The sequence below is a fragment of the Chrysochloris asiatica genome, unplaced genomic scaffold, assembly GCF_000296735.1.
Source record: "Chrysochloris asiatica unplaced genomic scaffold, ChrAsi1.0 scaffold00004, whole genome shotgun sequence".
Lineage (NCBI taxonomy): Eukaryota > Metazoa > Chordata > Mammalia > Afrosoricida > Chrysochloridae > Chrysochloris > Chrysochloris asiatica.
The window spans coordinates 11526995-11547546 of record NW_006408522.1 but is presented as its reverse complement, the minus strand read 5'-3'; the positions used below and the strand labels follow the sequence as shown (position 1 = coordinate 11547546).

General features: G+C 39.9%; 1 protein-coding gene across 1 annotated transcript in view; it reads left to right on the top strand.

Annotated features, from left to right (window-relative positions):
- Nucleotides 1–10912: 10912 nt before the first annotated feature.
- Nucleotides 10913–20552, top strand: part of FAM81A (family with sequence similarity 81, member A) — a 56553-nt gene continuing 46913 nt past the window's right edge. Inside the window, exons 1-2 of the mRNA XM_006831591.1 lie at nt 10913–10932; nt 12016–12289. Coding sequence (XP_006831654.1) covers nt 10913–10932; nt 12016–12289 — 294 coding nt within the window. The remainder of the gene's footprint in view (nt 10933–12015; nt 12290–20552) is intronic.

The window sequence follows — 20552 nt, the reverse complement described above, 5'->3', positions numbered from 1 at the left end:
GAACAAAAAAATCTGTGTTGGAAGAAGTACAGCTAGAATATTTTATGGAAGCCCGGATGGTCAGGCTTCACTTCTCATATTTTGGATTCATTATCAGGAGAGGCCAGTCTCTGGAGAGAGATATTATGTTTGGTAAAGTGAAGAGTCAGTGAAAAAGAGGAAGACCCTCAATGAGATAAATTGGCACAGTGGCAGCAGCAACGGTATTATGTTTAATAACAATTGTGAGGATGGCACAGGACCAAACAGTGTTTTGTTCTATTGTACATAGGGTCACTATAAGTTGGAACTGACTCGACAGCACTTAACAAGTCAGTTAGATTCCTATGTATGCCATCTGGTAAGCTCTACATGTATTTTGTTGAAAAAAGATATTTGCAAAGAACAAGTCATAGGTCTTACAAAATTCTATCATGTGACTTCCAGCATTGTTTCTATCACCCAGGCCATGTTTCCCAACTACCATCCTTCTTCTTTGTTTCCAACTTTTGCATTCCAATCAGAACTTATTCATGCATCTTGATCAATTTCAGACTGAAGAAGTTAATAGAATCCTTCTATTTCTTCATCACTGGCTTTAAGTAGTTGGTGCATAAGCTTTCAGTCATAAATAATAATAGCAGCTATTATTTATGTAATCTCCAAGCTAACGAACTAAGGCCAGCCTGCTAAACTCATACAGTTGGTAGGGAAGCCAGAATTCAAATTAGGGTCTTCTTGATCCTACCGCTCCTGTTTTCCATGTTAGAAAAATATGCTTAATTATAGTTATGAACAAGAAGATGGAAAGGAAAGAAGCAAGGGGGGAAGGAAAATACACAGTGAAAATGTGAAATTAAGAGACGGAAAAGGAAATAGAATGGAGTTATCAGTGGCAGCAAAAGAAAATCAAAAGAGAAGATGCAATGAGAAAGGGAGGTAAAAGAGCTGAGAGTGGAGGAGAGAAGCAGAGCGAGGAATAAAGACACTCTGTGAACCTTTGGAGTTCCTGGGTAATGCAAACAGTTAATGTGTTTGACTGCTGACTGAAAGCTTGGTGGTTCAAGTCTACCTAGAGGTGCCTCTGAAGGAAGCCTGGTAACCTGGTAATCACTCATTGAAAATCCAATGGAACACAGTGGTTTCACAGTGAAGACATAGTAATCCACCATGATGAGGTCTAATCAACTCCACGATTGAAATCAGTTGAAAGGAGGTTTCTTGGGGGTGGCTTGCTTTCAATATATTTAGCACTCAGCCAAAGTTTACTTTCTTTCTGTTGGGTGTGGATCCTGCGTCTTGCTTGTCATCCAACCTTCATCTCTTTGGATCAGAGCCAGTGACCTGTTCTATTGCTGACTGATCCTGGGACTCATCAGCAGTCTGTCCTCTTACATACTGCAGTCTGCCTGCTATCTGACCTACTAAACTTGGATTCATCAGCCCTGTAGCTATGTGAGTCAGAAGCCTCCAGTCTGATAGCTGACCAATGGACTTGGGATTTCCCCACCTCTACAACTGTGTGAGCTGTTTTCTTGATAAAAAAAAAAAATCTCTCTTTATATATGCATATATAAGCTTCATTTGTTTTGCTTCTCTAGAGAACCCAGTCTAAGACATAAACCTTCTTATCAAAATAAAAAAAGGTAAATCATGAAGATTTAGTAAACATTAAAACAATAGCAACAAAGAAAATGACAAGAAAATCCACAAATAAAATGAACTCAGCGCAGAAAATTATGTGGAACAAAGAAACTAGCAGCACCACAAAACACAACAAAAACCACACACAGCAAAATGACAGCATTTCATATCTATTGATAGTTACACTGACTATAAATGGATTAAATGTACTAGTTAAGAGACGGAATGTAGCAAAATGAATAAGAAAACAGTATCCTTCAGTATGCTGCCTACAAGAAACATACACAAAGACAAAAATAGATTAAAACTCAAAGGATGGAAAAATATATAAAGCTAACAGCAATAAAAAATGAGCAGAAGTGGGAGTATTAATTTACAATAGACACCCAAAAGATAAATAAATCTATCCAGAGAACAAGAAAATTCTATGCCAGGAAAACTATAAAACACTAGTACAAGAAACCAAAAGAGATCTAAATAGAAGAATTTTCATGATTACGGATAGGAAGACTTAACATTGTGAAAATGTCAATATTATCCAAAGCAATTTTATAAATATAATGTAACCCCAATACAGATTCCAGGATTATTCTTTAAAGAGATTGGAAAAACAATCACCAACTTCTATGGGAAGGAAAGAGATCCTGAATAAACAAAGTTTTACTTAAGAAGAAGAACAAAGTCGGAAGTCTCTCACTTCTTGATCTCAAAACGTACTACACAGCCACAATAGTTAAAACAACCTGGTACTGATACAAGGAAAGACACATGGACTAATATAACAGAATTGAGAATACAGTAGTAAATCCACCCATCAGCTGATCTTTGACAAAGGGCCAAAACACATTAAATGAGGAAAAAGATAGTTCCTTTGACAAATGGTGCTGGAAAAACTAGATATCCTTTGTAGAAAAATGAAACAAGACCCATGAGGACCCATGCTTCACACCATATTAAGAAAAAAAAACAACTCCAGATGGATCAAACACTTAAATGTAAAACCCAGAGCTATAAAGATCATCAATGGAAAAATAGGTACAGATATAGAGTTCTGATATGTGACATAAATACACTATCAAACATAACTCAAAATACATAAACAACAGAAGACAAACTAGATGACTGGGACTTCCTAAAAATTAGATACTTAAGTGCAATAAAAGATTTCACCAAAAGAGTAAAAAGAGACTGGGAAATTTTTTTTTGCAATGACATATCAGACAACGGGCTAATCTCTAAAATTTATAGAAAACATCAGCACCTCATTAAGAAAAGACAAATAACCCTAATTAAAAATAGAGCACGTTCAGGTGGCCAAAAAACATGAAGAAATGCTTGCGATCATTAACCATTGTTGTTGTTAAGAGCCATCGAGTTGGCCGACCTTGTGGTTCAAACTGACTTTGCAGTCTAGCGCAATAACCCACAGTGCCACACCAGGACTCTATTGTTGTTGTTGTTATGTGCTGTGGAGTCGGTTCTGACTCATAGTGACCCTGTACAGGGTTTCCGAGGCTGTAAATCTTTATGAGAGTAGAACGCCTCATCTTTCTCCCTCGGAACAGCTGGTAGTTTCAAACTGCTGACCTTGTGGTTCACAGCCCGATTCGTAACCACTACGCTAGCAAAGACTCTACTAGAGAGATGCAAATCAAAGCAACAGTGAGGTATCCTTTCATCCCAGCATTAATAGCAAAGTTGAAAACAGCAGAGAACAGAAAATATTTGCGAGGAGAGACTGGTAGGACTGTAAAATGGTGTAACCACTATTGAAAACAGTATGGCATGTCCTTAAAATATTGGAAATAGAAATATCATATGACTTAGCAGCACCTTTGCTTGGTATATATCCTAGAGAAATAAAGAGCCATGACACCAATAGATGTAGGCATTGCCCATGTTCACTGCAGCATTACTCACAATAGCAAAAAGATGGACATAGCATAACTGCCCATCAGTCGAAGAATGTATAAAAACTTTGGTGCTTACACACAATGGAATACTACGCAATGTTGAAGAATAACAGTGAATCTGTAAAACACTTCATAACATGGATGAATATAGAGGGCATTATGCTGAGTGAAATTAGTTAGGCACAAAAAGATAAATACTATATGAGATCACTATTGGAAAAAAGTCAACAGAAACATTTTTTGATGGTTAGCAGGGGTGGGCAGGACGAAGGAGTAGTTCATTTTAGACTGTTTACTTGAGTGATACGAAGGCAATATACAATAAGAAAGAGGTTTGCAAAAGAATGTTGAAGGCAGGGGAAGACATGGAGAGCTAAAAGGAACAAAATTAAATACTGTTACATGCACACAATTCTGCAATAACAGAAATCTATGGGTGGATTCATTAATACACAGGTTAAATGGGTGTGGGAGGGGAAGTGGGAATATATCTACAGATATATAAAGGTTTGACAGAGGATAATTGTATATGGGTATTTACCTTTGCTGTAAACATACCCATACATACGGTGGAGCATGTGGTTGTTAAGTTGTTAAATGCCATTGAGTCAATTATGACTCATAGCAACCCTGTATGGGGTCTCCAAGAAGCAACTGGTGGGTTTGAACTGTCAACTCTGTGGTTCACAGTTCAGTGCTAATCCTATAGCACCATACCAGGAGTCCATAGTGGAGCATACAGGGTATAAAATTATAAAACTTCTTAAACATTTAAAAATTAACAGCTTGAGGGAATGATTTGTTGGGCCTGGAAGCTCAGGACCATTGTCTTGGGGACACCACAGTCAATTGGCATAACATAGCTCACAAAGACAATACTCTACATCTTTCTTTAGTGAATAGCAAGTGGGACTCTAAAAGCTCATGAGGAGCCATCTAAAGTGCAACTATTATTTTTTGCCTATCCAGAGGAAAGAAGGGTGGTGAAAATTGAAGACACTTGGAAACAACTAGTCCACTGGATTAGTGGACCATGTGGAAATCAGTCTCCATGACCATGAGACTAGAAGAACTAGATTTTACTTGCCCACAAGCATCAACTACTCTAGAAGATCCTTGATGGAGTGGGAGAAAATAGGGAACAAAACTTGAAATCATAACACAAAACTAAAAGCTCAGGCATACTGATCAGAACCCCAGAGACCATGGCCCTTGGTTACCCTTCAGGTCTGGAATGGGACTTACCCCATGGCTCACCCTTCAGCCAAGCAATAGATAGGTCTATAGGGGAGACAGAAACACTGTTGAAGTGTGCTCACTGTAAATCGGTCAACCATTTGAGATCAAAAGGACAGCATTTACCTCAGGAGAAAACTCAGAAGGGTGAGGAAAGAAGGAGGAATCGAAACAAGAAACACAGGGAGCAAGTAGGATAAGTGATTGTACATTGAGGGACTTGCAACTGGAGCAAATGGAATGTATGATTTGTTAAATGCCAAAGTTAAAACAGCAAACCAGAGTCCTGAACACAGTCTTGGAGATGAGCCCTAGAGAAAAACTCCCACCTGTCTCTCCAGACACATCTTCAACTGTTTCGGCCCTCTTTTCTGTCACTCTATTTTTAACTGTAAGGAAATCGACTTTTCCCCCCTAACATCAAATTACAACCACTTTTTCCAGAAATGCTTTTACTATTTCCTTTTTTCTGGCACTCAACAGAATACATCAGTGCTATGTTGTTGTGAACTGGCTGTCAAGTCGGTTCTGACTCATAGTGACTTTGTAGAGGGTTTCCAAGGAGCAGCTGGTGGGTTGAACTGCCGACCTATAGTTTGTAGTCCTGTGATTATCCTGCATGTGAATATTTTAATGGTAAACTGAAAAACTTAACTTATATATGATTGGTATTTATTTTTTTAGTAAAGATTGCCATTTTAATTTAATATATTCATGGAAAATGTTATACACTAAAATGATATAGTAGGTATATCTTCTACCCAATGACATATTACTTTTAAAAATATAAAAATTGGTTTGTATTAATGTCCCTCCTTTTATCATTAAATAGGTATCTACCCCTTTTGCTTGTCTCTTCTTTACAGGACTGTTACAATCACAAAGAATTGTTTTGGTATGGATAATAGCATTTCATTTTACTATTGTTTGAACCCCAAATTCTGTTGACATAGTGCCTAATTTGGGCACTATAATTTTTACTTCTTATTTTTTTCTTCACTCCTTACTTTGCCTATCTGTCTTTTCCCCTAATTTCATCAAACTTTTAAAAGTTCACAAAGTAGAGATTGGTTATTATGACATGGCACAATCAAAACAGTTTAGGACTCACTCCTTCCTAATGAAGTTGTAGACCCATGTGGTCCCTCCTGACAATCTGTCCAAAGTATGAGAGACGAAGTTTGGCCACCTTGGCCTCCAAGGAGCACTCTGGCTGCGCTTCTTCCAACACAGATCTATTGGTTCTTTTGGCAGCCCATGGCACTTTGAGTATTCTCCTCTAACACCATAACTCAAAAGCATCAGTTCTTCTACGGTCGTCCTTATTCACTGTCCAGCTTTTGCATGCATATGAGGTTATTGAAAATACCATGGCTTGAGTCTGGTGTGGGTAGGCACTTGATAATAGGAAGGTTTGCTACTGAAAAGTGATCCCAGACAATCAGTGGCATAGAGGCTCCTCTTTCAGAAAGTTGATGTGATTGAGCTTATGTAACTCAAACAGAATAATTCCACATGAATGAAATGACCTTCAGAGACAAAGATTCCAAAAGTTTCCATTAATCCACAAATACTGAGTGTCCAGTGCTTGGGATGCACTATGAGTAAAGATATTCACCTTTTAGCTAAACCATCATGTTGAATTTTAGTCTTACAGTGCCTTGTCTTGTAACACTTGCATTCAGTCATTAGCCAACATGTATGGAATCTTCTAGGTCATCTCTATTAAGATTTGAAAGTTCCCTCAAGTTACAAGTAGTAGTTAAATGGGGGACACAGACCTAGAAGATCCTGAAAATAATAGAGCGTAATGAGTACTATGAAACATGGTATATGGTGGTCGTGGTTAGGTGCTGCCGAGTTGGTGCTGACTCATAGAGACTCTATTTAGAGTTTCCAAGGCTATAAATCTTTAAGAAAGCCTCATCTTTCTACCATGGAGCCACTGGTAGATTTGAACTAGGCTGTTATATAAACTCTGAAAAGTGTCCATAGAGCTAAAATTCCTGACATTGTATACAGGCATTGTATACTGGTAGACTGCAGTTAACAGCTCCACTCGTAATCCACTGTGCTACCAGGGCTCCTTGAAACATGGCATATAGAGGTGATGAAATACAAAGGAGAAACCCATTTTATTCACTTGAGAAGTTGGTGGTGTCTTACTTAAGCTGGTGGCAGGGCTGGGAAGGGCATTTTCAGTAGTAAGCATGAGCAAAGGTCTGATGACTGTAGAGTGTGTGGCATATTCAAGAACAGGGGTGGTGGGACACTGATGGGAATACTTGAATTGGGTGGAGCAGGTTCATATGGTTAGGAGCTGCCACATACGAGGCTGGAAACAGGTTAGACCATAGTGGTGGAATTGTTGTCAAGCGCCACTGAGTTGGTTCCGACTTGTAGCGACCCTGTATAGGGGTTTCTGAGGAGCAGCTGGTAGGTTGGAACTGATCTGGTAGTTTGTAGTGGATCCTTCAGTGCCGTACCAGGAGTTCATAGTATGTTGAGAGCAAAAGAAATAAAAGTAGGATTGGAGTGCTGAGGAGGGAAGATGTGGACTTCTCTACTTTGGGAAATCTTATTCATTCTAATCAGTTCTTCCAGGATCTAGCCAATAGCCAGGAAAAAATAGTACTTTTCATTTTGTTCTCTCCATGTATTTTTGTTCAGCGGTTAGCCACAGTAACAACAAATAACAATACCCATGTATCTCTTCATTTTATGTCTGCCCTTCTCTGTAAACTTGTGAAGCCCTGGAGGGAAGGGATTTTTCCTTACCTATTTAGGTTACTTAAGGAGCTCTGGTAGCGTAGTGGTTACGAATCGGGCTGCGAACCTTAAGGTCAGCGGTTCGAAACTACCAGCCGCTCCGCGGGAGAAAGATGAGGCTTTCTACTCCTGTAAAGATTTACACCCTCGGAAACCCTGTACAGGGTCGTTATGGGTCGGAACCGATTCGATGGCACTTAACAACAACAACAACAACATTTAGGTTACTTGGCTACATAATAAAACAAAATTATCTATATGGCATCAAATTGATTGTAACAATTCGAGATTAGATGGGAACTCTAGGAGTCAGTGACTTTATGTTGTAGGAACAACTCAGAAAGGGAGGGTGGGAACTCAAAGGCTGCACAACTTGAAGAATATAACAAATGGCATTGAATTATACGTGTAGAAAGTATTAAAATTGTGAATGTTTGGCTATGTATATTTCAACAACAACAACAGCAAAATAAATTAATAATAATAATATTAGAACAAGTTGCCAGTGAGTCCATTGTGACTCATGGTTACCCCATGTGTGCAAAGTAGAACTGCACTCCATCGTTTTTAAACTTGTAACCTTTTGGAAGTAGACGACCAGGTCTTTTTTCCAAGGCAACTAGATTTCAACTGTCAGTCTTTCTGTTAGAAGTTGAGGGCTTATGTTTCTTAATTTGGGCTGTTTTATAGATTTATATCTCAACTAAGGTGTCTTTCAAGTCAAATTTTAAGATTATATAATTTTAAATAACAGCATTTTCCCCTTTGCCTAGCCTTATTTTTAGTCTAAATGGCAGGCATTGTAGCTTAGATACTGAACAATTCCTTGGGCAGCATCGTCTGTTGGGCATGACTTACTCTTTTTCTTAAGTGGTACTTGTTTGAGACTCAGAGTTCTTTGTCTAGGAAAGTGAAATGTTCACATTTTTGAAACTCTAAAAATAAAACACTGGAGAGATGATGCCAAAACAATGATTTCAATCAGAAATGCATTCTGAATATAGTGTCTAAATGAGAACTAATTACCAATCAGATCACAGTTACTAGGCATTCATTGTTTTAAGTCAATTAACAGTGATGAGAAACTTTAGTAATGAAATGTTTTAAAAACCCTGTAGTTTTGTTCAGATTTCTAATCAGTTGTGATGATCAAATTGTTCTTTAAATGCAAGATGCAATATGAATGATTATGCTTTATAATAAAGTTTTAATGGGAATAGCATTCTTATTCTCTTAGTACATAGCTTTCCCCAAATCAAATCACACTGATCATGCATTGCTTTACTTAAGATTAATTTGGAAACAAGTGCTCTTAATTTGCTGTAGATTTTACTAAATTTGTTGTGTTAAAATTTACATATGATAGCTTCCTGTAAATTTAAAAGAAAAGTACAAGGGACTTCAAAAAGCTTGTGGCAGACCAGCCTGGAGCAGCTAGAGAAACAGAAGATACTTCTTGAAAGAACAACCAGCAGGAAAAATGAAAAACAATAAAGGCAGTCTGATTGACTACCACAAGAACAAGCAAGTTGTTCACTGGGGAGCCATCAAGGCAAGCAATCATGTCCTCTCAGGGCAAATCCCCTTCCATGACTGAAACTCAAAGGGAATACACAAGCAGGCATGTAATCTTGCTGGTGACCACGTTGGTCTACTGGGGGAAAAACAGCAATGAAGCTGTGAGCTAAGTCTGACCACCAGTCTATTTAATAGTAGACTCCTGTCAACCTGGATCGTGACCTGGTTGACCAGCAGTATAGTGACACCTGGGGACTCCTGAGCCCATGGACAGAGATATAGTCACAGAGGACTGGAGCGGAGAGTGAAGTGTCCAGCTGATATGAAGTGAGGGGAGATGCACAGGAACACCCATACTTGCAGATAGTACCCATTTGACCTAGGTTCAATGGCTGCGTGATTAGAACTCAACTAGAGGAAGAAAGAAGAGGAAAAAAAGTGTATATCTGCTACAATTTGATGAACTTGACTTATACTTATGGATGTAGTAGCTTAAAAGAGGGAACAAATCTTCATAGCAAGGATCATTCCCACCCCCTCTGTATACAGGGTTGACAGGGATGGGCAACTTAGACATTGGCTATCCAAAATGGGCGGGAGAAAGATGAGGCTTTCTGCTCCCGTAAAGACTTACAGCCTCAGAAACCCTATGCAGGGCCGCTATGAGTTGGAACCGACTCCACAGCACGTAACAACAACAACAACCCAAATTGGGGGGGGGGGGAGTGCAACAAAGGCACAAAGTGACTGGCTTATAAGTTTTCAAGAGGGAGCTTAGTTCCGGAGGGTGAAGGAGAAAGTAGAATCTCCACGGAGTGGTTTCCAGCCTGTCTAGATGGTACTGCAGAAAGGAGATGGGGATAAGACTCTTGTGGTTCAATAATGAATAACTGGTATCAGGACTGATTGTGAATGCTGCAAATGTAAAGGTAGATGTTTTGTAACAAAAGGAGGGGAGTCCTTTTTGCAGTCCAGGAGAGGAGGACCCTGGGACCATCACGGGAGAAGAGCAGAGTATGGGACCCTATCCAGAGATGGAGGCAGAGACGATGATGTGGAGAGATGGAGCGGCTAGGGACTCTGGACTCAAGGAGGGAGAGGGGCTGTGGGCTGATGGCCAGGGGGCTGGCATGCAGAATATACCCTTTGGTTGTTTGAATGGTTATATATTTTCCTGAGTGTTTGGGTGCACATCCAAATGCCCGCCCCCCCAAAAAAAAAACAGAGGGATTGGGAGCAAATGGTGTTGACTGATGATGCATGGAGGGGATTGTAATCATTGCATTGAAACTAAATATGATAGGATAATGTAAAGCTGATGCTGTCCCATGTAAACTATTACTCAATTCACAGTAAAAATATAATTTAAAAAAAGCTTGTGGAAAAATTGAATGATAACAGAATGGAATTTCCCCCATGCACTCTTTGAAGCTCCCTTTTACAATCTTGGATGAACCTGCTAAAGAAACTCTCTGGTTGGTTTATCAAGCTTGAGATGTAGACACAGGGGATAACTTTACTAATAGTCCTTATTGATATGTCTAGTAAGACTTAGCAACATTAACTTCAGAAGATTTTGCTCTATTCTTGTCTCTATATTTGGAAACATTTGCTGTTTATTTAATATATGAGACATAAATATAAGAATATAAGTGATCAGCGTGACAACGTAACTTATTCTTTACTTAATAACTTAATAAAAACTTTGAGGTCATTTAGTAATTAAATTCTGGATATGAGCTGTTAATTAATGCTTCTTCTTTTTTTTTTCAACAGATGTGAATTATTAAAAAGAAAATGGCCCAGCGGAGCCCTATATTTCCTTCTCTTGTCACCAAGGAAAGGTATAATATATGGAAAATATGCATCTAAGGTATACTTTTTCTTTCCACCAATCCCATGAGGGCCGCTAGTGGGTGTGATGTTTATTTAAATGAAGCTTTATGGCTGTGACTTTATTCAAGAATTGTTTTGTCCAAGGGTAAGAGGAGTATTATGTCCCCTCTCCTAGCTTGTAATTTGAGGATGCTGTGGACCACTTAATGAGCCCAACTGGTGGAGATTTCACAGTACCCTTACAGTCGGGTTGAAGTTCCCATTATCAGTAAAATAGAAATGGGTACTTGCCAGCAAATCATCCCTGTTAACCTTATAAATTACAAGTTGCAACCCAAGAGTCCACAGGCCAAAACTGGCTCACAGAAGTAGATTACTTATTCTTAAATATTTTTTAAATGGGTTGTCAACATTTTAAAAAGGTGGCTCTGGATCCTCTGGCTCTTGAAATATCAGAAGGTCTGGAGAAACTGATGGTTGTTCATGCAATCCACAAGTCCTTTTAGCTGGGGAGCATCCTTACTCCTTCTCTAAAGTTCCCATTATTCTCTGTTGCCTCATGTTCATTGCTTCACTCATTTATGTCGCCTGTAGGCATTTAAGGTTGTAACTGCTGCTTTAGAGAGAAGGAGGAGAGGGAGAATATAGCAGGAGACCTTGTTAATGAGTTTCATCTTGAAAATACAGCCTGGACTGGGAAAACAAGGAACCCTGGTGGCGTTACACATTGGGTTGTTAACTGTAAGCTGAGCCATTAGCATCTGCCAGTCACTCTGCGGAAGAAAGATGAGGCTTTCTGCTCCCATAAATATTTACAGCCTCGGAAACACTATACAGAGTCACTAAGAGTTGAATCCCACTTAACCCACCACCCAACCCACCCAACCGCCACCACCTATTCCTAGAGGTTATGGAGCCTGGGGCCAGCATGCTGAAGTCTCTGGGTACCATTGTTTACAGATGCTGCCTGACTATTGAAGACAAACTCTTTTGAGCAGAAACTCATTTAGCTTGTAGGGATTGATAACTTTTATCATTTTATGTGGGGAGATTGAATCTGGCTTTAATTTGTTTCTCTCTCCCTAGTGAGCAACCCTCATAAAATGGTTTCCTCCTTTAGGCGAGTTAGAACCATGCCCCGACACAGCCAGTCTCTGACCATGGCACCTTACTCATCTGTAAGTCTAGTGGAGCAACTGGAAGATAGGATTCTCTGCCACGAGAAAACCACCGCTGCTCTTGTGGAACACGCCTTCCGGATTAAAGACGACATAGTCAACAGTTTGCAGAAAATGCAAAACAAAGGAGGAGGCGACCGCTTGGCCAGGCTTTTCTTGGAGGAGCACATCAGGAACATAACCGCCATAGTAAAGCAGCTCAACCGGGATATTGAGGTAAGGCCTGCGGGACACAAGCATGGCCTTCCAGTCCACAGCCTGGCCCTGCCTTCCGTGGTCACTGAACTCATTCTCACCTTTCAGGAAATAATGGGTTTAGACCAAAGCTGTACGTCTTTTCTATTCTTAAAGATCGCCAAGGAAACAGCTTGCAAGAAATAGCCTAGTTCAGTTTATTCCAGTATTTGATGGCAGTTACTGTGGGTGTTATTTAGGGTTAGTCTAAATTTACCTTGTTGATTATTAAATCAACTTTGTTTTGTTTGGCTCTCAATTGGAGAGAGAAAAGAACAAGTTGAGTAATTTCTCCGTGAAACCACTCATATCTTTGAAGAGAGCTATTAAATCAATTATTAGGTCAGCCTTTGCTGCTTCAGATGAAATATTTCTAGGTCATAATGATTATTTATAGCATAGTTTATTATTCAAACATTTTAGCTCTTTGAATTGCTTCTCAGGCCCCCTTTCGTTGCTCAATCTTTTTCTCTGAAATGGGCCTAATAAACGACCAATGCTGACTATTTTTAGAATACGAAATTCTAAATCAACAACAACAATAAATTCTAAATTTACTGCTGTTTATTGAATAATCACAGAACCCATACAGTTTAGTTCAAAAAGCATAAGAGTATTTAGGGCCTGGGCTTCCACCCCTGCACAATACCAACATCCTTCACATGTAATTTTAAAATATATGAATAAAAAATATATGGCTAGCTTAAGCAAAACCTTTGTTTTAAGTCATGGAGATTGTATTTTAATCATGCGTTCTGAAATTAAACCTCATTTCTTTTTTTTTTCATTATCAAATTTATATTTATTTTTAAATCACTTTAATTTAAATGGCACAAAATTCACTCATTGCATTTGTTCAATTCAATAATTTTTAGTAAATTTATAAAATTGTGTCATCATCAACAGAACTCAGTGTTGGAGTCTTTTCATCACCCTCCTCCACAAATTTACATGAGGCAATTAGCAGTCAGCCACTGCTTTCCCTCAGCCCCAGACAACCACTCATCTGCCTTCTAGCTCTATAAATTTATCTTTCTGGACATTTCCTACGTGAAATCATCCATATAAAGTCTTTAGCATCTGGCTTCTTTCACTTGGCATGATCGTTTTGAGGTTCAACATATTCTAGCAAGTATCATTTGTGGACATATTTTCATTTCTCTTGGGTAAATTTCTAGAAGTGGAATTGCTGGATTTTATGAGTTGTTATGAGTCGGAACCGACTCAGTGGCACTTAACAACAACAACATGTTAAGCTAATGTTTAACTTTTTGCAACACTGTCAAAACCGTTTCCAGAATGGTTATACCTTTTTTACAATCTTACCAGCAACATATGAAAGTTCCACTTTCTCCACATCCTCACCAAACCTTGAAGCTATCTGTTGTTTTTTGATAGTTGTTATAGTGGCTATGTCGTGGTTGTTCATTATGTTTGTAATGATATTGAGGAGTCCTGTTGTGGCACTGTAGGATAAGTGCAGGACTGCAAGTTGGATTTGAACCACAAGGTCGGCAGTTCAAACTCACCAGTTGCTCCTCAGAAACCCTATACTGGGTTACTATGAGCTGGAACTGACTCTATGGCACTTAACAACAACAATGATATTAAGCAACTTCTCATTTTCCTATTAGCCATTTGGATCTCTTCTTTTGTGAAAAGTCTATGTTTTGGTCCAAGTCTGGTTGTGGAGGGTAACTACCTTCCTGAAGCCTGATGTCATATCACTTTTTGACTCTAGTCATATTTCTTGCCTCAAAATCTATTTTGTCTGATATCAGTATCCTCCAGCGCTCTGATCGTTACTGTTTGCATAGTCTGTTTCCATTTTTGATCATTCTTAGTTGGCTTGTGCCTTTTGGTCTTGGTCTATTACATAGTTATTGACATTCTCATGTATAGACAGAGATTTACTCAGAATTGCAACCTAATCGAAGTGCCTTTATCATCAGTGCTCTATGATTTCCTGTCTATTCATCTTATACTGTTTAAAGTTAAGGACTGTATTTTTACCAGTAAGGAAGTGTAATGGACCTTTGTTATTCTGGGGGCTGCTCAGCATTCTTTCTGAATGATTTCTATCACATTGCTTTGATTACCTTTTAGGGATTACCTTTCTCCTATTGGACATAGACTGAAGTGGCTTATTTTTATGGAAACCTTTTATTGTGAATTGGGTGAAAGTTTACAGAACAGACTAGTTTTCCATTCAACAATTCAGACACATTTTGTTCAAGCTCATTAATGGCAATCTCCACAGCATCTCATCATTCATCCCGCTTCTTCCCTGTTTTCCTATTTCCATTCCTCCTTCCTTCCTAACCCTTATGGACTTTGTCTTTGAGTAAATATCAAATGGTTGATTATTCTAAGGTATCTGTACCTCCATAGGGTTACTGTTCTCCTTATAGACCTCTCTATTATTTGACTAAACATTGAGCAATGTGGGGGTGTGTGTGAGTTCAGTTCCGAACCTGAAGGGTGACCAAGGGCCCTAGTCTCTGGAGCTCCACCATTTGACCAGTAGTAAGCCTTGTCTTTTTGTGATTTTTGAATTTTGCTCCACATTGTCTCCCACTCTATCTAGTACCTTCTAATGTGATCCCTCTTAGAGCAGTTGGTTGTGGTAGCCGGGCACCATCTAGTTCTTCTGGTCCCAATGTCATGGAAACTGATGTTCACATGGTCCATTAATCTATTCAATAATCGTTCTAAGCAACTTCAACTTTCTTCACTCTTCTTTCCTCTGGATTGAGAGAGACCAATAGATGGTCCCCTTAGATGGACATTCATAAACTTTTAAGATCCCATTCACTACTCATCAAAGTAGGATGTACAACATAGTCTTTGTGGGCTTGTGTTATGATAACCTGGATGTCCCCTGAAACTATTGTCCTGACCCTCAGACCCAGCAGTGGCTATATATAAAATAATTTTTTTTAACTGTGTTTAAAGTAAAAATTGACACAGCAAATCATTCGCATTTATTCTGTTCTGGTTCGATCGTTGCCTGTACTTTGGTTTTCCTGCCTCCTTGCCTTCTCATCTTTGCTTTAGAGTAATTTTTGATCACTTGGTCTCATATAGATGCATTTTTAAAGGAACTCTTTACTCACGGGTAATATTGTTTATTTTGTAAGTCAATCTACTGCTTGGCTGTGTCTGCAGGAGACTGGGCAGTGGTTCTGCTGTCTGGATCCTAACATACATGTTGCTTGTGGGGGATTTTTTTGTGTAATTTTTCATCTGTCTTGATTCCCAGCTGCCCTGTTGATATGTGCCTCTCTCCCCTAGATTCTTCTAAGAAATTCTGTTTGTTTGTTGTCTCTGTAGAGTCAGATTGAATTGCCTACATACAAAGAACTTTAGTGGCATCAGAAAACTTTAAGAAGACTAAGAGATTGCCGTAGATAATTTACTTGTGTTTGGAAGTGGTGTCTATATTTAGAATGATCTTTCTAGTTTCATATTTGGGTGCTAAAACACATTTATCTCAAAGACTGAATAAATTGGCAACTCCAAGCTGGCAACTTTGTAAAATTAAAGAACCCCAACTTAAAGATTTCAAAAATATTTCCCCCTAATTTTTAAAAAATAGACTTTATTTTCTAGAGGAATTTTCGTTTTACAGAAGAAAAAAAACTGTACAGAAAGTATGGAGCATTCGCATCTACACCTCCTCTCTGCAGAGTATTTCTCTGTTAAAGATTTTCCTATAGAAAAGGGTTGGAGGTGTACTGGGGAGCCAGTAGTCTTCTAACAGAGAGGGAGATAGATAAAATCAAAATGATTTAGGATACAGCATGGTTCTCACATTCTTGTCCCCTTAGCCAATGGCAAAAAACGGTGTCCAATAAAGGCACCATTTAATGATGGAAAATAGTGTTTCCTCATTCTGTTCATGCCCCACATTTCCCTATGGCTTCTTAGCTGTGTTCCCTTTACTCATGTGAGTGGATGAACTAGAGACAGAGCCCAAACTATGCTGACATTACTCTCCCCCTTGGATAAAAGCAGAGCGCGTACCTTTATCTTTAGAAAACCCTGGACTTCATTTCTTCTATCAATGCAAGAGATGATAATGCTTTAGCCACACCATTGGATCTGGAGAAAATTTTCCCTTTTGGTAGCTTCTCTAGTAGTGTAGTGGTTACGAATTGGTCTGCAGTTCGAAACTACCATCTGTTCCGCAGGAGAAATATGAGGCTTTCTGCTTCCATAAAGATTTACAGCCTTGGAAACCCTGTACAGGGTTGCTATGAGTCAGAACCGACTCCACGACACATAACCACCACCATGTATTAGTCCAAAGGAGAGTTTATGAGTCGGGCTGCTAACGTCAAGGTTGGCAGTTAGAAACTACCAGCTGTTCCACAGGAGAAAGATGAGGCTTTCTGCTCCCGTAAAGACTAACAGCCTTATCCAAGGTCACTATGAGTTGGAACCAACTCTAAAGCACACCACCACCACCATGTATTAGTCCCGGAGCCCTGTTGTGATGCTGTAGGTTAAGCATAGGATTGCTAATCACAAAGTCCATAGTTCAAACCTACCAGCTGTTGCTCAGAAACCCTATACAGGGTTACTATGAGTTGGAGCCCACTTAACACCACTTCACAACAACAGCATGTATTAGTCCCTCGGTGGTGCAAGTGGGTAACACACTGGCTTGCTAACCAAAAGGTTGGAAGTTCAAGTCTTCTCAGAGGTACTTCAAAAGAAAGGCCTGGGTGATTTACTTCTGAAAACCCAGCCATTAAAAACACTATGGAACACGGTTCAGAATTGACTCTACGGTAACTGGTGGTTTCTATACTAACCTAACAAAACCATTTAAATATAGTAGATAATTTCTAACCTCAGCTGAGCCTTCAATGCTGTTTACTAGTTCCTTCATTCTAGAAAGCCACCCCTGCCAGTATCTCCCTTTCCCCAATTTAACTTCCCTAATGTATTCCTGAAGGAGCTCTGGTAGCGTAGTGGTTACGAATCGGGGTGCTAACCTCACAGTCAGCAGTTTGAAACTACCAGTGGTTCTTCAGGAGAAAGATGAGGCTTTCTGCTCCCGTAAAGATTTACAGCCTTGGAAACCCTGTACAGGGTCACTATGAGTCGGAACTGACTCCATGGCACATACAACAATGTATTCCTGATAGTGCTGTAGGAAAGGCACTGGACGGCTTACCCGCAAGGTCGGCAATTCAAACTCACCAGCCATGGGAGAGATTTACAGCCTCATAGACCCTATACAAGCTTGCTATGAGTCAGAATTAACTTGTTGGGAGTGGATTTCATTTGGTTTGGTTAATGTATCCCTAAGGATACCTGTTGGTGTGGTGGTTGAGTGTTGGGCTGCTAACTGCAAGGCTGATGGTTGAAATCCACCATCTGCTAAAGGAGAAAGATGAGGCTGTCGGAAATCCTATGGAGCCATTCTACTGTGTCTGGTAGGATGGCAATGAATTATGCTAATAGGCAGAATTGATTCAAAGGCAGTGGGCTTGATTGGTTTAATGTCTCACTATGGATTACATCTCAATGTAAAGAAAACAAAAATCCTTACCACTGGACCAATAAACAACAATCTTATCAACGGAGAAAAGATTGAAGTTGTCAAGGACTTCATTCTTCTTGGATCAACTATCAACACTCACGGAAGCAGCAGTCAAGAAACCAAACGACGTATTGCACTAGGTATATCTGCTGCACAAGACCTTTTTAAAGTGGTGAAGAGCAAAGATGTTGGCTTGAGGACTAAGGTGCGCCTGACCCAAGCCATGGTATTTTCAGTAACCATATGCATGTGAAAGCTAGACAGTGAATAAGGAAGACTGTAGAAGAATTGATGCCTTTGGGAGAGGGGAATGAAAGTACAAAGCGGAGTGAAGAACAAGTAGGCAGGTTTGCATGGGCTAAGTGGGACAGAGGTAAATAATGATGTATGCACAACCTTGGAACAATAGGTCTCTGGGGTACACAGATTGAGACATGGCTGGAATAAGGAAAAGGGGGGAAATAATGTTAAGATGCTTGGCTGTCTACTGAATCTTGGTATTCCTTGCATTACATTATAAAATAGACACTGGAAGAGGAGAGAAAAGAAAAGCCAGAAATATCACCATAGAAAGCTTGTAAGTCCATCTTCTGCCTATAACTGATTGGAATACCTAAAATGAGGATACAATGTGCCCAGTGAAGGAGGCTACCTGCAGAGCCACTACATTACATAAGACTATAGGTGGAATCCTTAACAGCATCCAGGATCTTCAAAGGTGGGAAATTTCCCCCTGTTGGATGGGCTTGGAGTGGCTAGAAGAACAGAAGATACCTCTTGAAAGAAAGACTGACAGGAAAAATACAAAACAATAGAGGCAGACTGACCGATTACTAGAAGAACAAGCAAGTTGCCCGCCCAGGAGACATCAAGGCAAGGGGTCGGGTCCCCTCAGAGTAAACCCCCTTCCAAGACTAAGACTCAGTGGGAATACATGCTCTGTTGGGTGACTATGTTCGCCACCGACAAAGGGAAGTGAGGAAAAAACAGCTATGAGGCTTTGAGCTAAGCCCTACAACATTCAATAGACTCCTGTGAACCCAGGTGTTGTGTGAACCTGGTTGGCCAGCAGTGTGGCAAGACCTGAGGATTCTTGGGCCCAGAGTCAGTGACATAGCCATGGAGGACTGGAGTGGAGAGTGAAATGTCCAATGGATAAGAAGAGAGGACATCTGCACAAGAGCACCCACACTTGCAGATAATACCCATTTGATCTAGCTTCAATGACTGGATGATCAGAGCGTAACTAGAAGAAAGAAGAGGAAAGAAAGAGTAATCTGATACAACTTGATGAACTTGACCTACACCTATGGATGTAGTAACTCAAAAGACGGAACAAATCTTTACAGCAAGGATCATTCCTACCCTCTCCATATACAAAGTAGACAGGGACGGGCAACTTGGACATTGGCTATCCAAAATGGGGGGCTATAAAGACAAGAAGTGACTAGCTTACAAGCTTTCAAGAGGGAACCTAGATCCAGAGGGCTTGGAGGAAGGTAGAATTTCCGCTGAGTAGTATCTAATCTGTCTAAGTGGGACTGATTAAAGGTAATGCAGATAGTTCTCTTGTGATACAAGGGTGAATAATTGTTACCAGGACTGATTGTGAAGGTTGTAAATGTAAAAGTAGACATTTTGTGGCAAGGAGGGGGTGATTAACTTTTCAGGCTAGGAGCAGAGGTTCCTGGAACCATGAAGGGAGAAGAGCGGAGAGCGGAACCCTACCCAGAGAGGCAGCGATCCCTAAGATGATGACGTGGAGAGATGGAACAGCTGGGGACTCGGGACCCAGGGAGGGAGAAGGGCTGTATGCTGATGACTGGGGGGAGGGGGGTAGCAGGCTTATAGGATGTACCCTTTCGTTGATTGGTGATGTGTGGAAGGAATTGTAACCATGGCAATAAAGCAATATATGATATGATAGGGTGAATGTAAAACTGATGTTTTCTCCTGTAAACTGTCACATAATTCACAATGAAACTTAAAAAAAAAAAAGAATTGATGCTTTTGAGTTATGGTATTGGAGGAGAATATTGAAAATGCCATGGGCTGCCAAAAGAACCAATAGATCCGTGTTGGAAGAAGTGCAGCCAGAGTGCTCCTTGGAGGCTAAGATGACCAAACTTCGTCTCCCATACTTTGGACATATTGTCAGAAGGGACCAGTCGCTGGAAAATGATATCATGTTTGGTAGGGTGGAGGGTCAGAGAAAAAGAGGAAGACCCCAAACGAGATGGATTGGCCAAGTGGCAGCATCGATGGACTCAAGCATGGCAACAATGGTGAGGTTGGCCCAGGATTGGGCAGTGGTTCGTTCTGCTGTGCATAAGGTCGCTATGGGTCATTACCGACTTGATGACACCTAACAGCAACAACAACAACAACACCTCGCACATGCCTCTATTAATGCAGCAGTTACTGAATAGGATTAACATTGTTTCTTTACAAGTCTATCTTCCCTGGTAGATTGTGAGTTCGTCACAAAGAGCGGAACTTTGTCTTACTCATGTTTTCATTCTCCAACACAATATGATGTCCATCTTTGTTTCTATCACCAAGCCCTGACTTTCCAACTATCCTTCTTTGTTTCAAACTTTCACATTCCAATCACCAGTCATTTTTAATGCACCTTAATTACATGTTAGATCAATTTCAGACTACAGAAATTGCTAACTATCTTGTTTCTTT